The 21,519-nt window shown below is 42.9% G+C and overlaps 1 protein-coding gene across 2 annotated transcripts in view; it reads right to left on the reverse strand.

Annotated features, from left to right (window-relative positions):
• The window catches only part of FNDC1 (fibronectin type III domain containing 1), a 1,121,378-nt gene that overhangs the window by 186,688 nt on the left and 913,171 nt on the right, over nucleotides 1–21,519 (reverse strand). For both annotated transcript variants that reach the window (XR_015296657.1, XM_086927416.1), the window contains exon 16: nucleotides 3,765–3,844. Coding sequence is in view for 1 of the 2 variants with exons in the window: in XM_086927416.1 (XP_086783542.1) it covers nucleotides 3,765–3,844 (80 nt within the window). In the remaining variant the exon portion in view is untranslated. The remainder of the gene's footprint in view (nucleotides 1–3,764; nucleotides 3,845–21,519) is intronic.

Consider the following 21,519-nt stretch of genomic DNA (forward strand, 5'->3'; position numbering starts at 1 on the left):
GTCAAATAATGTCCAAAAAGTGAGAACATGAAACAGCTTAGTTATGGCCAATCTACTCCCATGGTCAGCCTTCCTCAAACCAGTCCTCTACCCAATTATGTCACCTATTTTTAAAATTTGTTTCAGCTAAGCATGTGCTATAACAAAGGAGTAACTCAACACTTATCGGTGTGGCTCGTTGACATTGGGCTTCGTCACAAGAGTTAGCTCAAGTTGGCCAATATTTTTCTGAAGAGGTGTTTCTGTTTCTTCTCTTTCCAGTGCTACAGACTTTCTCCCCACAGTTTGATGTCGTAGTCTTCTGAGCAGCCTGTAATTTCTGTCCCAAAAGGTTTCAAGAATGCTTTTCATGCTTCAGGGTACTTGATTACATGAATCTTTCCCTCCAGTTGAAACACTAAAGCAAAAGGAAATACCCATCTTTATCTGATCAGCCTGTCCTGAGGTGTCTTTTTTACTCTTTGTGGAGCTCTTCTTTTGTTCTGAACACATTGGGACAAATCCTGGTGCAGCTCACTTTGCAGTTTTTTAATTCTATAGGATCTGACCATCTAGTTTTCTGCAGGATTTCTTTTTATCTTTTAGCAGTGATGAAGAATGTTTGTCCAGAATGTCTCTCAGTTGTACTTCAGAGGAGGATCTTATTGTATGCACTCTGCATACCCTGATAATACCTACGTTGGGCTGAACAGTACAGACGTCCTCAGTATCATGACCACTCCACAGATTTGTTCACAGTTCTAACCCTCATATTCTCTCAGCAGAATATATGTTTCAAATCATCACATTTTACTTTGGAATTTCCAGCTACAAAAGACTGTGCTTCATCCAACGTAGTGTTCATCGTTTGATATGGCACCTTTGTTTGTACTCTCCTGCCAATCACCTGTATGTCTTTCACAATATCGCTCATAGCAGAGATTATCTTTATGTTTTATGCAAACAGTTCATCTGTGGAAAGTGTTGCTTAGTTGTTCCTGCAATCCCAAGAGACAACTGATAAGGAATTTGTTGAGTAGCACAAGGCCAAATACCAGGTGCTTCACCAAAACTTGTTGGGTGCAGATTAATGCCTTTCAGGCTATGTGGGGAGCCGGACTTGGCACATAAAAATGCCTCAAGACTACACGATATGCCCAAAGTGTGCTGGGTATGGCAAAAGGCCATATCCTCTAGTGTTTGGAGACATGGGGAGTGGGTGCAGTGCATGGCAAAAGGCCATGCTGTGCACCTGTAGCAGTGCTTAATTTGTAACAAAATAAATTTCAGGGCACTTGTCAGGAAGCTACTGCAGCTTGCTACACACATTGCCCCTTCCAGCGCTGCCAGTGAAAGTACCAACACAACTACCACCCACCGCACTCCTACAAGTATGACAACTCAGACTATTCCACGCCCCTACATCTATAAGAATGGCTTGGGTGACAGGTATTCATATTTTATAATGAATATATACTGAATATATACTGAATTAATAAACAACTGTTGTTGAGCTCATTTCTAAATTAGATACTGTCTAAGAAACTGTCTTAAACGCAGGTGTTGACAATTAGGTGCCAGAGCCGAGCACTGTACACCACAGGCTCAAATTAAGCACTGACCTGCAGCCCATGGCTGTGCCTCCTGAGATTGAGTTTAAGGGCGGAAGGTTCTTTAACTAGAGCACACAAGGCCTAACTGATGGTTATGTCTAGCAGATTCTGTTGCAAGGTGAGCTTAGTGTCCTGTCACAGTTGTTCATAATCAATGGCAATTCCCAGTAGGGCCACCGGCCCTGGGTACAGCACCCATACCTACAGATCACGCACTTAACCTGGGCTTCATCCTAGACTCCTCCCTCTCGATGACCAGACAAGTTAACGCCGTCTCATCTTCATGCTTCAACATCCTACGCATGCTCAAAAAAATATTCCGTTGGATCCCCACCGAAACAAGAAAGACAGTCACCCACGCACTCGTTACTAGTCGACTGGATTATGGAAATACCCTTTACGCCGGAACCACAGCCAAACTACAGAAAAAACTCCAACGCATCCAAAACGCCTCAGCCAGACTCATACTCGACATCCCCCGTCATGCTCACATTTCCGGTCACCTGAAAAACCTCCACTGGCTTCCTGTAAACAAGAGAATCACATTCCGTCTCCTCACCCACGCACACAAAGCCCTCTACGACCTAGGACCAGAATGCCTCAACACACGACTATCCTTCTACACACCCACCCACCAGCTACGATCATCCAATCAAGCCCTCACCGCAATTCCGCTCATCCATAGATCCACCATGGGAGGAAGATCCTTCTCCTACTTAGCGGCCAAGACTTGGAATTCTCTCCCCACTCACCTCCGTCTTACACAGAACCACCTCTCCTTCAGAAAACAGCTAAAAACCTGGCTTTTCGATAAGTAATGCACCGATCATTCCCTCAAGCGCCTTGAGACCCTCTGGGTGAGTAGTGCGCTATACAAATTCCTGAACTTGAACTTGAACTTAAGTACAAGGCATGGTCAAAGGCCATAAGGTTAGGAGCTTTTGGGAATGGATAGCTTGGGTGCAGGTAATGACTGAATAGCATGGCCAGTACCTGCTTGGCAAATACACTGGTCTAGCCTAATAGGTAGTTTGCGCCCGGACCAAAATGTACCACAGAAGGCAAAGTTTTTCACTGACCACACTTGTCACAAGATAATGCTATCCTGGTTCACAAACATTGTCCTGAAAAATTATTTTTTCAGGAAGCCACTTGACGAACATTATGATCCCAAACCTTACAGTACAATTTCTCCAGTTTTTGTTAGCTACAAAGGAATAACATCCAAATTCACTGACCTCACAGAAACTACCAAGAACTATCATAATTCACATTTAGTGCAGTAGTAATGCCATACTGACTACGGTATTATGTAATTACAAGGCCATAGATATTACCACTGGGCTAGTCTCTGATGAATGGGCCAGCATTGTCTTAATTATTCCAAAAATAGAACAACAGTTTTACTATAGCCTTATAACCCGCCGTAGCGGGCTATACCGGCTATTAAAGGCCCGCTGAATCGTTAAAGGCCAGAGCCGAAGGCGAGGGAACTTTAACGAGACAACAGGACTTTAATTGCCGGTATAGCTCTGCTACAAAGGGCTATAAGGCTATTAGAACATTCTGCCACTAGAGGGCAGAATGTTCTAACCAATTAAACAAAGGCTTCTCGAAGATCAAGGGGATATAAATCCCCTCGAGCTTCGAGAAGCCTTTGTAGAACATTGGAATGTTACTCTGCGGGCCTTTACCGGCCCGTAGAAGCAGGGAGCACTCCATTGTCTGCAATGGAGCTCCCAACATTCCAATGTTCTCATATAATTTAGCATTCTGTTATTACAAGAGAGGAGCGTTCTAATCTAAAACTTCTATCTCTGTGTTTGATGAAGAATAATGGGTTCATTACTCCACCTACAGCTAGTAGGAGAGAAGTATTCACGTTTCATAATAAATACTTATCTTTGTGTCACTCCCTTAACAATACAATGTGGGTGTTTATAATAGCTGTGTCTGCTGGCTCAGTGGATTGAGACATCCTCTTTAGAAGCCTGAGTTTGACCTCAGGCCACAAGTTCAAATCCCTACTATTTCAATCTTCCAAAGTAGATACAATGAGTTCCTTTTAGCTGGGTAACAAGAAACACACGTTATACAGCGTAGAGATGCCTTAGGGGGGAATGTGGAATTTACAAATATACGTCATGTTAACAATGATAAAACAGTCTGTACCTGATTCTGTGACAAAAGTGACTGACTCACTGGCTGGTGCATAGCCATATGGATTCTTTGCCTGTACTTTGAAGTAATACCTACAAGGGAGAAAACATACAAATTGGTATTGTTTCCACAATTACATTGCAAAATATGAAACTTAAACAGCAACCAATTCGGTGCTTCGAGAACTACTTCTTTTGTACTTATACACCAAACTACTTCTTCAAGGAAGCCTATACCATTAACTGGCTTTCTGTGCAACGGTTTACTTATTTTGAGCAAAATCTTTTTTTTTAATAGTTTCATTGTTTCATTATTTATAGTTTCATTATTCTTAAATAACTTCTTAAAGCAACTAGGCACCCCAGGAGCACCTATTTCCTTCAGAGTACTCCATCAACAATCCAAACTAATAGACATAGGTTTTTATGACTTTCACAAGCTCAAAGTCAGCTTGTCTAAGATCAGTCGCCCTGACAACAATCCCTCCATCATTAAGACGATGCTCTACCTCAATTAGTCAGGTCACCAGTCCGCCAAACTCTATCACATCTTTAAAACCCAAAACACATCCATCACGGGAGCGGTCTTCAAAAATTGGAATAGCCATGCATCCATCCTCTCCGACAACTGACAGTTAATTTAGAAGTCCATCATATCCCATAAGATCTCTCCCTCCCTCGCCCAAACAAAGCACTGGCTCCTCCATAGGACATTTTGGACACCGGATTGGCTCCATAAAATGACAAAACTTGTTGGAATTATAATGCAGCTGATGGTGACCTTTGCAACCTACTCTTTCTCTGCAGGGTGGTCTCCCATTTCTGGGATAGCATTTTTTACTTTATTCACTCTCTGTGCGGGGTCTGACTTAAAAAAGACTTCCTCTCACTAATTCAGGGTTCTCTAGATCCGCAGAGCCATTCACAGAACGATAGACGTCTTGTGGACATGCTACTGACCTTGGCATGTAAGTCGATATTGGCCAACTGGAAGAACAGGGCTTCTACCGCCTTATTCATTTAATATTTATTTTGCCATTTGTAAAGCGTACAGATACCCATGGGTTTCCTGGTGCTAAGCAAACTGTGGCATGATTGAAGACACTACCAATAAAGTAGCCATGTTTTTACGAGTTTACAGATCTGTAGTAAGGAGGTGCAGTTCATCATATGCTGAGGTAAGGCATTCCCCATTTTTGGACCCAGGTAGGAGAAAGAGCGCCCGCCTGAACATGCCCGATGTATTCCAGGTACACAATATTGTTCCTGGTCTGCACAGATTAAATAACAAGGGATTTAATGCATAACCCTGGGGGACTCAGTAAATGAGGGTCTGTGTCTCTTTCAGAGAATCTGCTGAAAATATTTGGAAAGACCTTGTTTTTAAGAAAAAAACTATCCATTCATGAGTGGTGCCCTTTAGGCCAATGGATGTCAGTCTATTCAGCAGAATGATATGGGACACTGTGTCAAATGCTGCATTCAAGTCCAGCAATATCAAAGCTACAGTATTTCCCTTGTCCAGCCAATGTTTCATGTGTTCCGTGACCACTAGTAAGTCAGACTCCGTCCTATGACCCCTTCTGAACGCCGATTAAGACGGGTGTAACAAGTGATGAGTTTCGGTATAGGCGGTCAGATTTTAATTTACATGTTTTTCTAAAATCTTAGGAAAGATTGGCAACAGAGAGATGGGCATGTAGTTAGCCCAAATGACTGGCTCGAGATTAGGCTTTTTTTAATAATGGAAGAACCATGGCATGTTTCCATGTTTGTGGTATATGGCCCTCTTTTATGGAACCATTAAGCAGGCCCAGCACTACTTGTAGCAAGTCCCTGTCTAAAAGCTCCAGCCTGGCCAGAGGGAGTGGGTCCAATCGAGATCCCGATTTAATAGTCCATAGAATGGACAGGAAACCCTGATATTCCATCAGAGGCCAAGCCTCCATCTCTTGGACAGGCTGAAGTGTATCTGAGAGTGGGGGTAAAATTTGTGTACAGGCGTGATGAGGAGTGGGGTCTAATTTCTCCTCACTGACCGTGGACTGCTGATTCTCCCCTAACTGTATTTGGATTTTAATGACTTTGTTAATAAAGAATTGTGTTAGCCGCAGCTTCGCCTGGGTTCTGGAGTTGGGAAGGATTACTGGAGCACCCCTGAGGAAAACTACAGCTCCCATCACTCCCTGCACGCGTTTGCACATAGAACAGCACCACTGGCCTGCGGCGGGTGTAGCCGCAGCTTTGCCTGGGTTCTGGTGTCGGGGAGAATTACCAGGGCACCCCTGAGGAAAACTACAGCTCCCATCACTCCTTGCGCTCGGTCGCGCATAAAACAGCACCACCGGCCCACGGCGGGTGTAGCCGCAGCTTCGCCTGGGTTCTGGAGTCGGGGAGAATCACCAGAGCACCCCTGAGGAAAAGTACAGCGCTCACCACTTCCTGAGTGTAGTCTCGCATAAAACAGCACCGCCAGCCTGCGGTGCAGGACGTGTGCGGGCCGCGCTCGGACCAAGGACGAGCCCGATCACAGCCATCCGAGTCCAGAGGAGGCCGGGCTGGGCCCCCCACTAACAACGCCCACTCCCTTTAGGTACTGTGTGCAGATATTTTTATTTACTATCCCCCTCATAATGAGCAAGCGCAAGGATCAGAGCAACCAGGCGGGCGGAGGAATTGCAGGAACCCTCGGCGCAGTTTTCCCTCGGCTAATTTGGTCTGTGTTCCCTGTGTCAATAAGGCTCCCATGGGTGGCAGATCTTTTAGTTTTACAGCATCAAGACTCTGGAATGCCCTGCCTTCAGAACTTAGACAACTGAATACCTTGTCACATTTTAGGAAAGATCTGAAAACCAGAATGTTCGCCAGAGATTAGGGCTGCGACTGTTATAACACATGAAATAGAATTGACTGAACAATGCTGTGGTATTGAAGAAGGCAGCACAACAGGATAGCTTGTAGTCTAGGTTTATTCAGCTTAGGAGAAGCACAGCGACAAGGGGCAGGAACAGCTATCAACTGCCAGAAGGCAACATTCTACCACAAAGCATAGAACATACAAGCACAGAGGTTCTAACTACAGGTGCCTGGGAGGCACAACACAGTAAATACTACAAATGCCTTTCCTGGGAGCCTATTCTTCAGAAGTGATCCTCTTGGGGGGGCCAACCCACACCTCACACTTGCACACAAATTCCCCTACCAGAACAAGAACCAGGAATACCTATGGGCCTGATCCCTCAGGACCCATTACCTTCAACCCCATCTACCACAACAAGAATATCTACTAGGGCCATAGGCCTGAAAAAGCTCCCGGGCGCCAACCCTGAACCACAAGTAAAGAGAAAAAGGGGTGGCGGCCCACAGAGACAGAAACCAGTGAAAATCTCTAGATCGACCAAAACAAGGGGGTTGACGACGTAGAACCTGCTCTTAGTGGAGTAAGTCCCCTGGTACCACCAATTGTGTGCTCCTTGACGAACGACGACACGTGGCAGAGACTAGAAATTATGGTCTCTACCATGTTGAACCCTATCCTACTGGAGCTAAGCCAGATTGAAGAGAAGCTAGCCCACCTGGAGTCCGAGCCACAAATAACTTGTGCTCGCTTGAGGCAATGTACACTAGGAATGGATCTAGCACTGACCCAGAGACAAATATGCAAGCAGGGACCCGCTGACCAGAATTGACCGTGGACTGCTCAAACATAGAGGCTGTATACACCAATCTGGTCAACCCCTCATAATCAAACCATGACACCCATACTATTACAACCCCTTACTTTTGAATGTCGCTGCAATACTCCAACGCCCACTCGGAGAACCTAGCAGGGGAGTCTCCGTAAAACCCCCATCTAAATACAGCCTCGACAAGCCAGGTCCTAACCTTCCTAGGGCAGGGTAGGAGAGCTGATCACTGGAGGGGGGAAAGATTTGAGGCCGGAAGTATGACCACTGGACCTCAGACTCTGCACCTCACCCCGGCAGCTTCTCCACTTGTATTGGTGCTGGCGAATGTACCACTTTTGAGGGAGGACCAACTAATGACTAAGGGCCAGATGTAGGTAGCCTAATACCTGTCGGTAACGGCCGAATTTACCAAATTTCGGCTGTTACCGACCGGTATCAGGCTTTTGAGATGTAGGTGGCCAATTTACAGATTCGGTAATTTACCAAATCGGTATTTTAAGGAATCGGTAAATTACCGATTCCTTAAAATACCGAATCTGTAAATTACAGAATCTGCAATGTAGGGAGCACTCAAATGAGTGAATTGCATAGTTAAGGATTCGGTATTTACCACCAACTAAAAGTTGGTGGTAAATATCGAAAACCTTTGGAAAAGCCTTTTTGTGCATTTCCAAAAGTGCCATATGGCAGACATACATGCCCTTAGGGCATGTATGTGTGCCACATGTGCACACATGCACGATTCAGGGTTGCAACAGGGTGTCAATGTGACACCCTGCCACCCTTGAATGTGTTCCCCCATTACTGAATCGGTATTTACCGATTCGGTAAATCCCATTCATAGGAATGAATGGGAATTACCGAATTGGTAAATACCGATTCGGTAAATACTTACCGAATTTTTTCCTACATAGCATTTACTGATTCTAAAATTACGAATCGGTAAAATTCGGTATTTTAGAATTGGTAAATTAGGATTACCTACATCTGGCCCTAAAGCTCTTCACTGGCTGACGGAGCGGTTGAATGAAGTGGGGGAAAGAGGCAGCTGTCTCTCTAACCAAATGATTATGGCTAGAAGGAGGCTGGTTGGTTACAGTAAGGAAAGAAATGCCGGGAGATTGTGTGGTATTACATTTTAATAATGAATTTGTTGTTAGATATCTTTTAGCAAACCTATGTAAAGCTCCTTATAAGGGCTCCCAGATTACTGTTTTATCATTGGAATATTTTTATAGACTGCTTTTCCCTCTGGTCGCAGGAGGTAGACCCCAGCGGAGGGATGCCCAGGCACGGCTAAATCCATTAGGAAATCTTGGAGTATTGGGTTTGAGGTTGGAGAATATATTCGCCCCGCTCTAAGATCTAGAATCAGGCGATTGACTATGCCCAAACAAGACGAAACCCTGAGAAGATTGCAACAGTCAGGATATTTTGGCCCTTGTCACTGAAGAGAACCCAAATGCAGCTAATATACAACTAGGGGCAAACAAAACTACTTTCAAAATAGCATCATGGAATGTGGCAGGTATTGCCCAAAATTGGATGATGATAACTGGCAAAAATTCTGGCAAGACCACAACATTGCATGTTTTCAGGAGGCATGATCTACAGAGCCAATTTTGGTAAATGGATATCACTCCTTTCAAACACTAGCAAAGCCCTCTCTCTCAGGGAGGGCTAACGGGGGTATTTGGACCTTAATGCCAAATAGCCTACCAGTAAGAGTAAAAAGTTTGAATCGTCAAACCCACATTTCCATTTGCTGAAACTCGAGGTATCAAAGGAAGGCACGGGGCTCTTAATTAATTTTTATAACAATGAGTTTGGGCTAAATATGCACTTTGTGGTAGGTGAGGTAAATAAGACAATAGATAACCTTTTAAGCAACTTCAAGAATGAGGCAGTCAACATTATTTGGCGGGGCGATTTTACCATACGTCCCTGTAATACAACGTAGCCCCTGTCTGGGGCTTAAAGGACTTAGGGGTAAACTCAATATATCATTTCAGCCACAATGAATAAGGAAACTGTTTAAACAGGATCCTATCCTCCTTCAATATGGTAATAATCAATCACCCAAACCTATCATCAGGTAATCTAGGGCGACCTTTTCAGCGAAATGGGTATGAGTCAACAATTGATTACATAATATTCACCAATCCCCTTAGAATCAGGGCGACCATGTTAGAAAACTAATTTACGATTTTCAGCGACCACACCGTTTTATCATTACAGTTAAGGGTACTCACAAGGGACTCAACCTCCCATCAGAACGTTGGAGCCCCAATTGTAGCAAGGAAAAATGGTTTTCAACTTAATTGGGCTCATATTGATAAAATGTAAATGGCCCCAGAAATTGTTTCATCCATACAGGGTAACATATCTATATACCCGGAACCCGAAGCTGACCCAGGGGCTTTTTCTGGTCTTTTAGAGAAGGCAAAACTGGCTCTTACATGCACTAAGTCGTTAAATACTGGGAGAGGTAGAGGCTGGTTTGACTTTCTCTGTACAAAAGCAAGGAAGGCTCTAATGTCTGCCCTGAAAACCAAACCTAGAATCTCAGATCAAATAAGAGCACTGTGGGCCACCTATAACCTGGGAAGGAAAAACAGGGAAAGAACTATCAAGGATGAGGTATGGTCGCAACTTTAAGTGGCAGCTAGCATGGGTAACAGTCGAGATTTCTGGAAAATAGTTAATGCACCACACAAAATTCCAGAGACCCCACAACAGATACTAATGTAGATGCATGGGTGGCACATTTTGAAAACATCTTTGCCTCAAGCACCCATCCTCTCACATCATTACGTTCCATTGAGGCAAACCCACAGGATTCTCTGTTCTTCTCATTCACTGAAGTGAGAAGAGCCCTGATGTCAAGTAGCCCCGGAAAGGTCCCAGGAACGGATGGGGTACTAATTGATTTGTTTCAGGAAACCCTGGACCTATGGGTGCCCCTAATAATGAATGCCCTGAATAACATAGCTCTGGCAGGCGCTCCCCCCTCATGGTCAACAGGCGATATCGTCCCAATACACAAAAATGGGGATAGGGAAAATCCAAAGAACTACAGGCCAATTTCCCTGCTGGATACCACATAAAAGCGTATAGGCCGGCTCCTTCTTTTTAGGCTAGAGGGATGTATGTCGTTACAACGCATGCTTTTTCCACGCATGCCTTTACAACGCAGGTTTTACAACTCAACTCGTTACAACGTCTTACGTTGGGGGGCGCTGGATAGTGAACAGTTTAATTTACTATTCCAACTCCAGCCCCCGTGGATAGTAGGGATGGTTTTGGATAGTAAATGAAACTATTCCCTATCCTACAGCGCCCTCCAGCGCAAGTCGTTGTAACGACTTGTGTTGTAATTGCTGCGTTGTAAAGGTACGGCGTGGAAAAAGTTTCATTGTAACGGATGTTTCCCAGGCTAGAGGGATGGGCCAAGGAGAATAGCATCTTAATCCAGGCCCAGTATGGGTTCCAGCAGGGAAACGGTACAGTGGACCAGTGCTTGAATTAAGCGCTGATAATAGACAAAAACACCATAGTGAAGGAAGGGAAGATCTACATGGCTTTCATGGACTTGTCGGCAGCGTTTGACAGCGTAGTCCTCGCTAAGCCATGGAATAAAATGGAGAAGACGGTGTCAAACCAGCTATAATTAACTTTATCAGTCAGTTATATTCAAATACCATGGCATTGTTCCGCTATGCCAAAAATGGGGACTGTACTCGCCCATTTAAAATCACCAGGGGGTAAGGCAAGACTGTATCCTTGCCCCATTCCTCTTTTCTATTCACACAAATGGAGTCCAGGACACCCTCTCGATGGACACACAGTATGTTCCCGCATTTGACGCACACCTACTACATACATTTGCCTATGCAGACGACGCAGTGTTGATTGCAAGTACAGTGCTAGCCCTCTAACACTTGATAACTGTGTATGTATCCTTTATGGATTCAATAGACCTGAAAGTTTTAATCAAACTAAGTCCTTTGAAATCATAGCTGGGGCAACAAAAAGTAACAAAACTACGTACCTCAATGTGGACCGCAAAAGAATGGAGATGGTTGATACCTTTCCTTACTTGGGGGTTCTCTTTGATAAAATCTATTGTGGTCAAAGCTGGTGGAAGAAAGAATGATGGAAATGGAGAGAAGCCTCTCGGCCATAAAATCTTTTTCTAAAAAACTGTGTGCCAGACCATTACTACCGAATAATAACATCTATCAGGCCAAGACAAAGGCTGCAAGAACGTATGGGGCAGGTGTCTGGGGCAAGGTAGCGACAGACTCATTCCAAACTATGGAAAACAACTTTTTTAAGTCCCTAGTGAGCCTTGCTCCCTCTTCCTCCTACTATATCTTACAAATAGAATTGGGCTTGCCCAATATCCAAGACTCAACTCGGTTAGCCCCGATTCTATTGTGGCATTCAATTTGGTGGAGAGACAAGGTGACCCTGAAGCAAACCATAAAAAGTAATTGCTTAAAATTGGAAAACCACAGAAGGTCCAGGTGGCTTAACTATGTTGAGTCAGTGCTGAAGTATGGTTGTATGACACTACAATGCGGGCTATTACCACGCGTGCCATTACAACGCTGTTTTTACAGCGCAAGTCGTTACAACGACTTGCACTGTAAGCGTTGGATAGTGGAATAGTTTAATTTTCTATTCCAACTCCAGCCTACGTTACAGTAGGGAAGTTATTGGAATAGAAAATTAAACTATTCCCTATTCAACAGTGCCCTCCAGCGCAAGTCGTCGTAACGACTTGCGTTGTAAAAGCAGCGTAGTAATGGCAGCGCGTGGCAATGCCCACGTTGTAAAAGCTGCTCACCCTGACGTATATTGGGCTCCCTGACTTCTTCAGGGTTCCATTGGCATGTAGAAAGGTCTCAAAACAAAGATAATTAACATGTTTTTATTGATGCCAGAAAACAATTGGAAGGAGGAAAAAACAGGACAAACGGGCAGTCTGAATCTATAGCCAGACCCAGCCACTGATAGAGGGAGGTTACTTCTATTTAGCGAATGTCACCAGTGCTGAACATAAATTCATACTGTTGAGTTTTCATATGAACATGATAGTGCTGATGTTAGGTAAAACACAAATAACCACTCAGAATTGATTTTGTGCCAGTGTGATAACCTCTCCACACAAACTGAGTTACATTGAGTATTGTTTTCCTGGCTCTGTGAGAAAGAAAGTATTGACTACCTCATCCGGAGTTTAAAGCACCAAAATTCTAAACAATGTCTAATTGCACTTTATTTTTTGAAATCATTGTCTGACCCTTTGGACTGCTTTTTGGTAGCGAAGTTTTTATGGGCTCGCATGAGAAAGAGGAAGGGGGGCTGTAAATAGTATTGGATTTGTTATGCAGTAAATTCACTCAATACACTCTGGGGTTGCTTACACAATAAGATCTTTTTATTACATGTGAAAGAAAATTGCTGCTAATAACACTAAATTGTTTTATCCTTTATCTGTGCTTTTATGATCTCATTTATTGGATCGAATAAAGAATGATAATGATGATGATGATGGTGTTACTTCTGATCACTGAGGCTGGAAAAAGCTTGCAGCAGGGGACTATTTAATAGGATATGCCAATTCCTTGATGACTTCAAATAAGGTTTTCGAACAATTCAGGGCCACTGAGATTATCTCTGAATAATAAGCAGCTTTTGCCTTTCTACAAAAGGCATGATATTCCTTAAGCGCCAATTTATAGTTAATTTTAGCTTCTACTTCATAGTTTTTAATCCATTGTCTTTCCTAGCTTTTACATTTTTTCTTCTCTAGATAGTGTGTCATTAAACCAAGGGATAAGAGGGTGTATTCTATTGTTGGTTTTTGCCCTCAAATGAAGAGAGACATCCAAAGCCTTCTTGAGCCAGTTATTTATCACGTCATGATCTAATTCCGTCATTCTGTGGTTGTTCCTTCCGTGCTTCGCTGAACTGGATTACCTTTCTAAGAGGAGCAGACAATATCTTTCTCCAAAACTCTCCCTGGAAACCACAGATTAACAATGTCTGAAAGTCCCTGGACAACTATTTTGTCACGTCAAAACTCCCATAATCCCATACCGGAGGTAGAAGTACCCTTACTCTGACTTCGGTCAGAGTCAACGCTCAGACAGGGACAGCAGGTCAAACCACTCCAGTAGTATATTCTTCACTCAATGTGGCAATTATGTACCCCAATTTATGTGTAAACATGTATTCATTAAGCTGTGTTACCGCAGATATAAAAGGTGCTATAGACCTTTTTTGCTTCCTGGCCGATATAATAACACCCTGTTGGTGAACGGCAAGGGATCCTCATTTTCTTTACTATCTTTATTTTTTTTCTTTAGCTTTTCTCCTTTATAGTGTTGTGAGGCTGAGCCCGATTTTCCTGATCTCATGTTCCTAAAGAACACATATATCATCACTGGATCCAAAGTATGTTGCTTACTTTCTTATACGCTATATAACTTCCTATTCTAGCATTTTATGGTCACCTCTGTTTTATCTTCCCTTGTTTATAAAAATATCCCAATAAAAATTTGGAACTTAAAAAAGCTGCAGCTATGATTAAGCTCTGTGATCGGCCTTTCGCCTTGGCTGCTGACTCTGGCAGCAAGCATTATGATAGCACAACTCAACTGCAATAACTTTTTCCAGGTAACTAGAGACAATTTAACTCAACTTTAACAAGGAAATTAAAGGCTGCCTTGTGTTATATATTTTTGTATATGTATAACCTATATGGGTTCTGCAATCCCTGTATTAAAAAATGGTCTCTAAATTCTTTATAATCTTCGACTTGTGAGGCACTCCTTTGCCTATTATAATTAAATGATGTAGTCAGTTGATTATTATAACTTATTACAGTTAAGTTCTGAAGTCACAATGTCTGCTGCCAGAGCCAGCAGCTGAGGAGAAAGGAACGGAGCATAATTAAAGCAGCTGTTGAAAGAGTGATAACCAAATATTGCATTTCTTACTTCTGCTCTGTTTTACTACCCGTACATTGACAAAAAGAAAAGAGATAATTATGGCAACATGTTTACAGTTTGCACTCTTAGAGTAGTTATACAAAAGTTAGACTGTGTCTGCATGTTTTTTTCAAATTCCGAGCTACTAGGCCTTTTAAAAAAACGATTTTTATTGAACCAATACTAAAACAAATTGCAAATAATAAATACCTAATACCTTTCTTGATGTGTTTAATTTTGTACTACATATTCTGATTTTATTCTTTGTGCCTGCAAACATATCTTTCATACGAAGGAGCAAGACACCAAGGATTTTAGCAGTTTGTGAGAAGAATGATGATGTAACTATATTTTATGAGGGATAAAATACCCTCTGTCATACATTAAAAGGATATTGAAAGTCAGCTTGGAATTTCATACCATAATAAAGGAACTCCATGGTGACTCGCAATAACCTAATAATGTACAGCAGGGAGTACTTCATCCCATACAGATCTTCAAGATATGAGGACACCAATTTAAGAATATTAAAATTATACATGACGTATTTTTTATGTTGTTAATATTGCCAACGATATTCTGACACGCAAATTCAAAGCACGCATTGTAAGCTTTCAAAAAAGAGTCGTCATTTGCGTTGTTTGCTGAAATCATGTGCACCAAAACTGTAATAAAGGCATAAAATCCTTGAAATTTCTAGCTAAAAAAAGTTTCATTGCATGCCAATTTCCTACTATTCACATATTAAAATCAGTGCCCGTATATGTTTATAGGTCACAGGGTTTAAAAAACAAAACGGAACAAGTTGTGTTAAGTGACTCATAGCAACAAATGTGATTTAATACCTGACAGAGTCCTTGGTTTTCCACAGGTGGAAAATAGGATGAGTGAAGTATTTAAAGAATAAGCTCTTTTAAAAATGTTGTCCTATCCAATCACACCAAAATGTGCCATGTGGGAGAGGGATATCTACTATCTCCTCTGGAAATAGGTATGTGATGAGGAGGTTGGAAGGGTACATGCTGATCTTTCAATGTGGCCTGTTGGCAGTGGGGGAATAATGGTAATCAATCTCTTGGGGTCTGAGAGTATTTTCAGCCCTTCCTAGACAGGTAACAGCAGAAGTTATGGAATTAGATAAGAGAATTCTCTCTCTGCAGCAGCTCCTTTCATCTCTGGGGTTTAAAAGGCCGAACCAGTGAATGACTTTCAGTCCTTACTAGACAGGTAACAGCAGAAGTTATGGAATAAGATAGAGAATTCTCTCTCTGGAGCAGCTACTTCCATCTCTGGGGTATAAAGGGCCCACACCAGATCTCAAAACCCAAGCAAATACCATCAAACAAAACAACATTCTGAAGTGGCTTTTGTTGGTGTTTGTTAACAATGTAATGGTGGTTAAAGAGAACTGTTTTTCTCTACACACTGGATGGCCCCTTTACACAGGATCAGGAATTTGTGGCCAAATTCACCTATATTTGCACCCAAATCAGGTTGCATGCAGTGTGCTAATTTCACACTGACCTGGTGGTTTTTATCACTTAAATTTCGACAAATAAAACCAAGAAAAACTTGTGTGGGGCTGGCACACACAACCATTTTAAACCATTTAGATACACTTGATCAGCAAAATTCACGTTTGCACTGGGCCACAACTGAGCCATAATCAACAATTATAAACCTTGCCAAACACCTATGAGGCTGCCCTAATACAGAATCTACTAAGTTGGAACATTTAGAAGAAAAACACCCTAAAATCTAACAGTGAGATATTTCGAGTTGAAGAAAGTATGACCATCCATTTATGAGCGGAACACAGGCACCATGTTACTTTGGGAAGAAATTGATGAGCGAGACCGAAGAAGAAGACTGTGAGTGTTAACGTAAGTTAATGAAATTAAGTTTCTCATACTGGAAATGCAGCACCCACTAGGTCTTGATCATACAACATAATGCAGTGCTTTCTTTCTGCCCTCCATTCATACCCAGTACAAACATCTGCTGATAGATAGCACAGTCTTGCCAATATCCTTCTGTAGCAACACTGATAATGCACTATGGGATCCCGCTTGTCTTATTGTTTGTAGCTGGTTTGCACCTTATAAGTTTGTTGGGTACTTTACTGGCCCACATTCCACATGCCCCTGTTGGCACACAAACATGGCATTTGCCTGACTAGAGATGCACAACTTTCTGCCAAAGCTACAGGAATCATACGCAATGGAAGACTATTTTATGCACCACAGATGATTTAATCATGCAGCAACAAAAGTCAAAGTCTCCAGCTAGGGTGGCACATTATGTGGCAGTACTGTCCTACTAGTTTGCCATTTGAACACACCTCAGTACCAATTCAACATCTGAAGACAGCTATCAGTAAGGAAACGTGACCAGATAACCTTTGCAATGTGCAGCATCAGGTGGGCTTTTTTTTTAGTAACTTTTGATCCATTTGAGCTAGAAACCTTTTATTTCAAAGAATCCCCAAAGTATCCATCTTATGCGTTAAATCCATAATTATACTCAAAACAGCTAAAACAGAGAATGAGAATCACATAATTCCAATGGCCGGAATTCTAAGGATTGAATCGCTTGAACTTAACTGAACTTCCTGAATGTGGACTTTAACTAGTAAACGTGTGCTTGTTCCTCTTTCTCCATTAGGATAAAAAACTTGGAATTAGTGAGTTGTCAAATCTAATTTATTATATTTGCATGCTAACAGTCGAAGGCAATTAAGATTTTATTACATGCCTTCTGGGTCTCGCGCAGACAATGAACTGATTCCTCATGTGTGTAATAATACCTGAGGTTCAGAAACACAAGTGAGAAGATGTCTCTGGAGCTCAAAGTTCAGATCAACTGGAGGTCGAGGACTGGAAGGAGAAGCCAAGTCTGGGAGTTACCGTCCTGAGCACATGTGGAACTCATCTGCAGCAGGAGCACGCGGCACGGCCCGTCAATCACAGGCCCACAGATGTAAAGGCAATGCTGGACTTACACAGCGTGATGCAAAATACTTTCTCGTTTAGGTGAACCGCATCCAAAAGCACAAGGCTGTTGTTTTTGTCTCCGAGGAGGCTGTAATGCTCTGGCTTTTATACAAATGGCCTTAAAGTAGTAATGGAGACGTAACCGGATTGTAAGCACATAAAAAGTGAAGCAAACGTGCCGGGGAACTTGGATATGGTATGTAGATTGTCGGAGAGATGGTATTTGTAATCATGTTTTCTGATCATGTCCCAAATTCTTAACATACTGACAGATTTTTTTTCTGAATTAAGCATATTTGTGGGAAAGAATCTGATTTCAATGTGGCAATGTTGCGGATTAAAGACATGCGGTCAACAGTGACTAACCATGTGCAAGTGATTCTGTTCATTGGCTCGGTTCTTGCCACATCACTAACAGGAGCTGCACGGGGGTGAGGGACTGGCCCGGGAGCGCACGGGACTGAAGCTTGACCAGAGAGCCCTAGGCCCTGCTGGTGGTCACACTTCAGTGGCTCAAAAAGGTATAAGATATGATGGGGAAGTGTGGGCAAATGGGCTACTACACGTGTGGTAAAATGGTTGCCAAATATACTCATCAGCATTCAGCTGTTAACTGGCTTTGTAGGATGACGGGGCGGCCCTTCCCCTTCAATAAAAATTACATAAATACAAATTTAAAAAATGTGAATCATTAATTCGTGTTATCCTCCCATATATATGCGAGCTGCGAAAATATCGTCTTTTACCTTTATTTACACGTGTAAGTATTAGAACTTGTAAAGAGGCGGTGGAAGCACTCAAAGAACATAGGGGCATATTATAAGGGGGTTTATCTCCGCTTTTTTGGCTTTAAAAGCCAAGAAAGCGGAGATAAAATGATCTCCCTATTACCAAGCTGTCGCTAACACCAGGTAGTGACAGCTAATAGGAGATAGCGACCATCTTGGGCCCCGCTTTGCATGTCAGTGATATTTATCACTAATGACATGCAAAGTGGGCGTGCCAAGACGTTAGCGACTGGAAACAGTCCCTAACATCGCTATCTCCTATTACCAACTTTTGGAGATATTCGCGCTAAGCGCGAATATCTCCAAAAGCTAACACCTGCCCTGAGCAGTTCTTAGCCATGTTATCCAATGGGAGGTGGATAACATGGCTAAGAGCATTTGCTCGATAATGCATGAATATCGCTGACTTTTCAGCGATATTCATGCATTGCGGCCGTTTTTTATCGCATTTGCGATAAACCTTGCTAATAGCAAGGTTTATCTGCGATAAAAATCGCCGATGTGCGGCGATAATTTTTGTCTCTAAACAAGTTAGAGACAAAAATTATCGCTAGTTGTTGGTAATATGCCCCTCAGGGGCATATCAACAAGGGGCGGGGATAATATTATCGCTGCTTTAGAGCCCGTTTTCGTTGTCAGCGCATTATCAACAAGGATTCGCTAGCTCCGGTTCCCTTGCATTAGCGCCCCTTGTCAGCACGCCTCCCATCGCATCGCCAATGAGATGCAAAGGAGGCGTGCCTGACAAGACACCATGGGAAAATATTGCTAACCCAGCTTTATGATATTAATAACGAGGGTTAGTGATATTTGAAATTGCTTTAAGTATGCCTCAACGCAGGAATTTAACATCTGTTAAATTCCTGATGAAAACATACCTAACATGGGGGGTGGATTGTGTGGCTAAGAGCACAGGCCCTATTACCAAAGATATCGTCGTTTTCCATGGAACATCGCTGGAATACCAGCGATGTTCCATGGAAAACCCCGCTATCACTGGAATAATTATCACCATTGCGCTATGCCAGCGATATGCAAATATGCAATCTCATGCTAGGAGCGGCCAGCGATAATTATCTCTGCCACTTGTTGATATGCCCCTTAGTTACCCTGAAGTAAAGGGGCAGTCAGAAGGTCAGCACTCATAAGGCATGCACCGATGAAATTAAAATAAGGGGCTTACTCTCTTTTTATATGTAGGAGTTGTTTACTATAGCATGCACTTTAAATACTTTTGTTTTCTTCTATCCCTTCTGTTGCCCAGCAGAAAAATGCACTGTGCTGGTCAGTAGGCACTGTCTGGATTTTATGTACATTTGTACAGTTTTGAAACTTTTGACATCCGATGTTTTAAAGATTGGTTTTATGTATTTATAATGACTTTAATTAATCGTGTAATCATTTTTTCACTTCACTTCACCATATGTGAAGATTTACCACCTTTGGCTGGTGTGCTAAAAACATTTACAACTAGAGAATCACTAACCTCTTTGCCAGGTTAGATACAGAGATTAACCAGACCATGGGCTATGCTGTTACTTAGGGTCTGGATGGCTTCTCAGAGCCCCGTAAATTAATATTGTGGTTAAAGGTGTGAACCTACTCCGCCCCCAGCTTCATAGAATTCTCCCTCTGCTGAAAATCTCCCATTGGACTGAGCTAACAATTCACGTTGTTTGGAACATTTAGACTATTGCATCATAATTTATGCAGGCCTTCGAAAGACATTGCTAGACAGCCACCAGAAGATAACAACCGGTAATCTCATTGATCTCAAACTGTGATGATAGTTCAATGCTTATAGACTGTTTGCTGTAATGACTGTCAAATTGTTATGTTATGTTATTGTTATTAGTAGGGTCGCATATCCAGGCTTTGCTAGTGAGGTAGGAGAAGGCTCGGCCTCCGGCTCTAGATTGGCAAATGTGGGGATGCGGGTGGAGAAATGGCTGGCAGAATGGAGGATTCTGGCCAGGAAATAGAATTGGATGCTGCTGTTGAAATAAGCTGGACCTTGGTTGTGACATGCTGTACAGGTGTATGTGAGGGGTTTGAAAAGGGCACATTTGTGAATTGGGAGCCACTGGAGGGCTTTGAGGTGTTCAGATATGTAGGTGCAATGTTGGAGTTTGAGAGTGAGTCTAGCAGCTGTGCCCTGTATTACTTGGACCCTATAGCGTATTTGGGTGTGATGCCAAAGTAGAGGGTAATGTCGTAGTTGAGCATGCTGGTGGCAAGGGCTCGAATGACGGATCTACTGGTGTCCAAGGGGAGTCACTTGAAGACTTTTCTGAGGGTGCGGAAATAGGAGGAGGCTTCCTAGTTGATTTGACTGGGCATGGATATTTGGCTGTTAATCACGATACCCAGGTACCTGGAAGCATTGGATGGGTGGGGAATCGGTCCTAGCTTGGCAGACCACCAGCTATGAAACCAAAGAGATGTGTATTTGCCAAAGAGGATTACTTCTGTTTTGTCACTGCTGAATTTGAAGCAGTTTCTTTTCATCCAGTGTGCTACAGCTGAAATGCAGCTGAAAAAGTCGGCCGGTGTGGCAGCAGTATCTGTTGATAGGAAAAGAATGACGTAAAAGTCATCTGCATAATAGATGAAGTTGAATCTATGGGAACGAACGATGCTTGCTAGTTGGGTCATGTAGATGTTGAAGAGAGTGGGGTCCGGGAGGAGCATTGTGGGACATGGAAGGTCAGTTTGGAGGCATTACACAAGTAGGGGCTATACTGACCATTTGGGTGTGTCCTGGGAGGTCACAAATTTCAGCCCGGTGTAGATGTTGATGAGGATGGGGTGGGAGATGGTCTCGAATTGTAGTTGAGAGATCTAGTGGGATGAGTGCCACCTTCTCTTTTTCGTCCATGATGAGGCTGATGTGCTGTGGTTACATGTGAATCCAGATTGGGATGGGGACAGGCGATTGTTTGCATTTAGGTAATTGGCCAGTCTGGTTTTGATGAGCTTTTCGAGGGCCATGGTTGGGTTGGGGTGGAGGGAGATGGGCCTGTATTTGGTCAATGTCAGGGAGTCTGCTAAAGGCTTTTTGAGGAACAGTAGGATGGTGGAGTGTTTAGAGGAGTCCAGGAAGCTGCAGGTGGAGAGTGAGGTGTTAAGGATAGGTGTGAGGGCTGAGCAAAAGTGGTCGAGTCCTTTGCCGAAGATGTAATACGGATATGTGTCTGGAGGTCAGTGTGGTTTCTTAGGTGTTTCTATAAGCATCATATAGGGCTTCTAGGATGGAGAGTTCCAGCTGAGGTGTGAACCTATTTTATTTGCGAAGCA

This window comes from Lissotriton vulgaris, chromosome 6 (assembly GCF_964263255.1).
Source record: "Lissotriton vulgaris chromosome 6, aLisVul1.2, whole genome shotgun sequence".
NCBI classification, from domain to species: Eukaryota; Metazoa; Chordata; class Amphibia; order Caudata; family Salamandridae; genus Lissotriton; species Lissotriton vulgaris.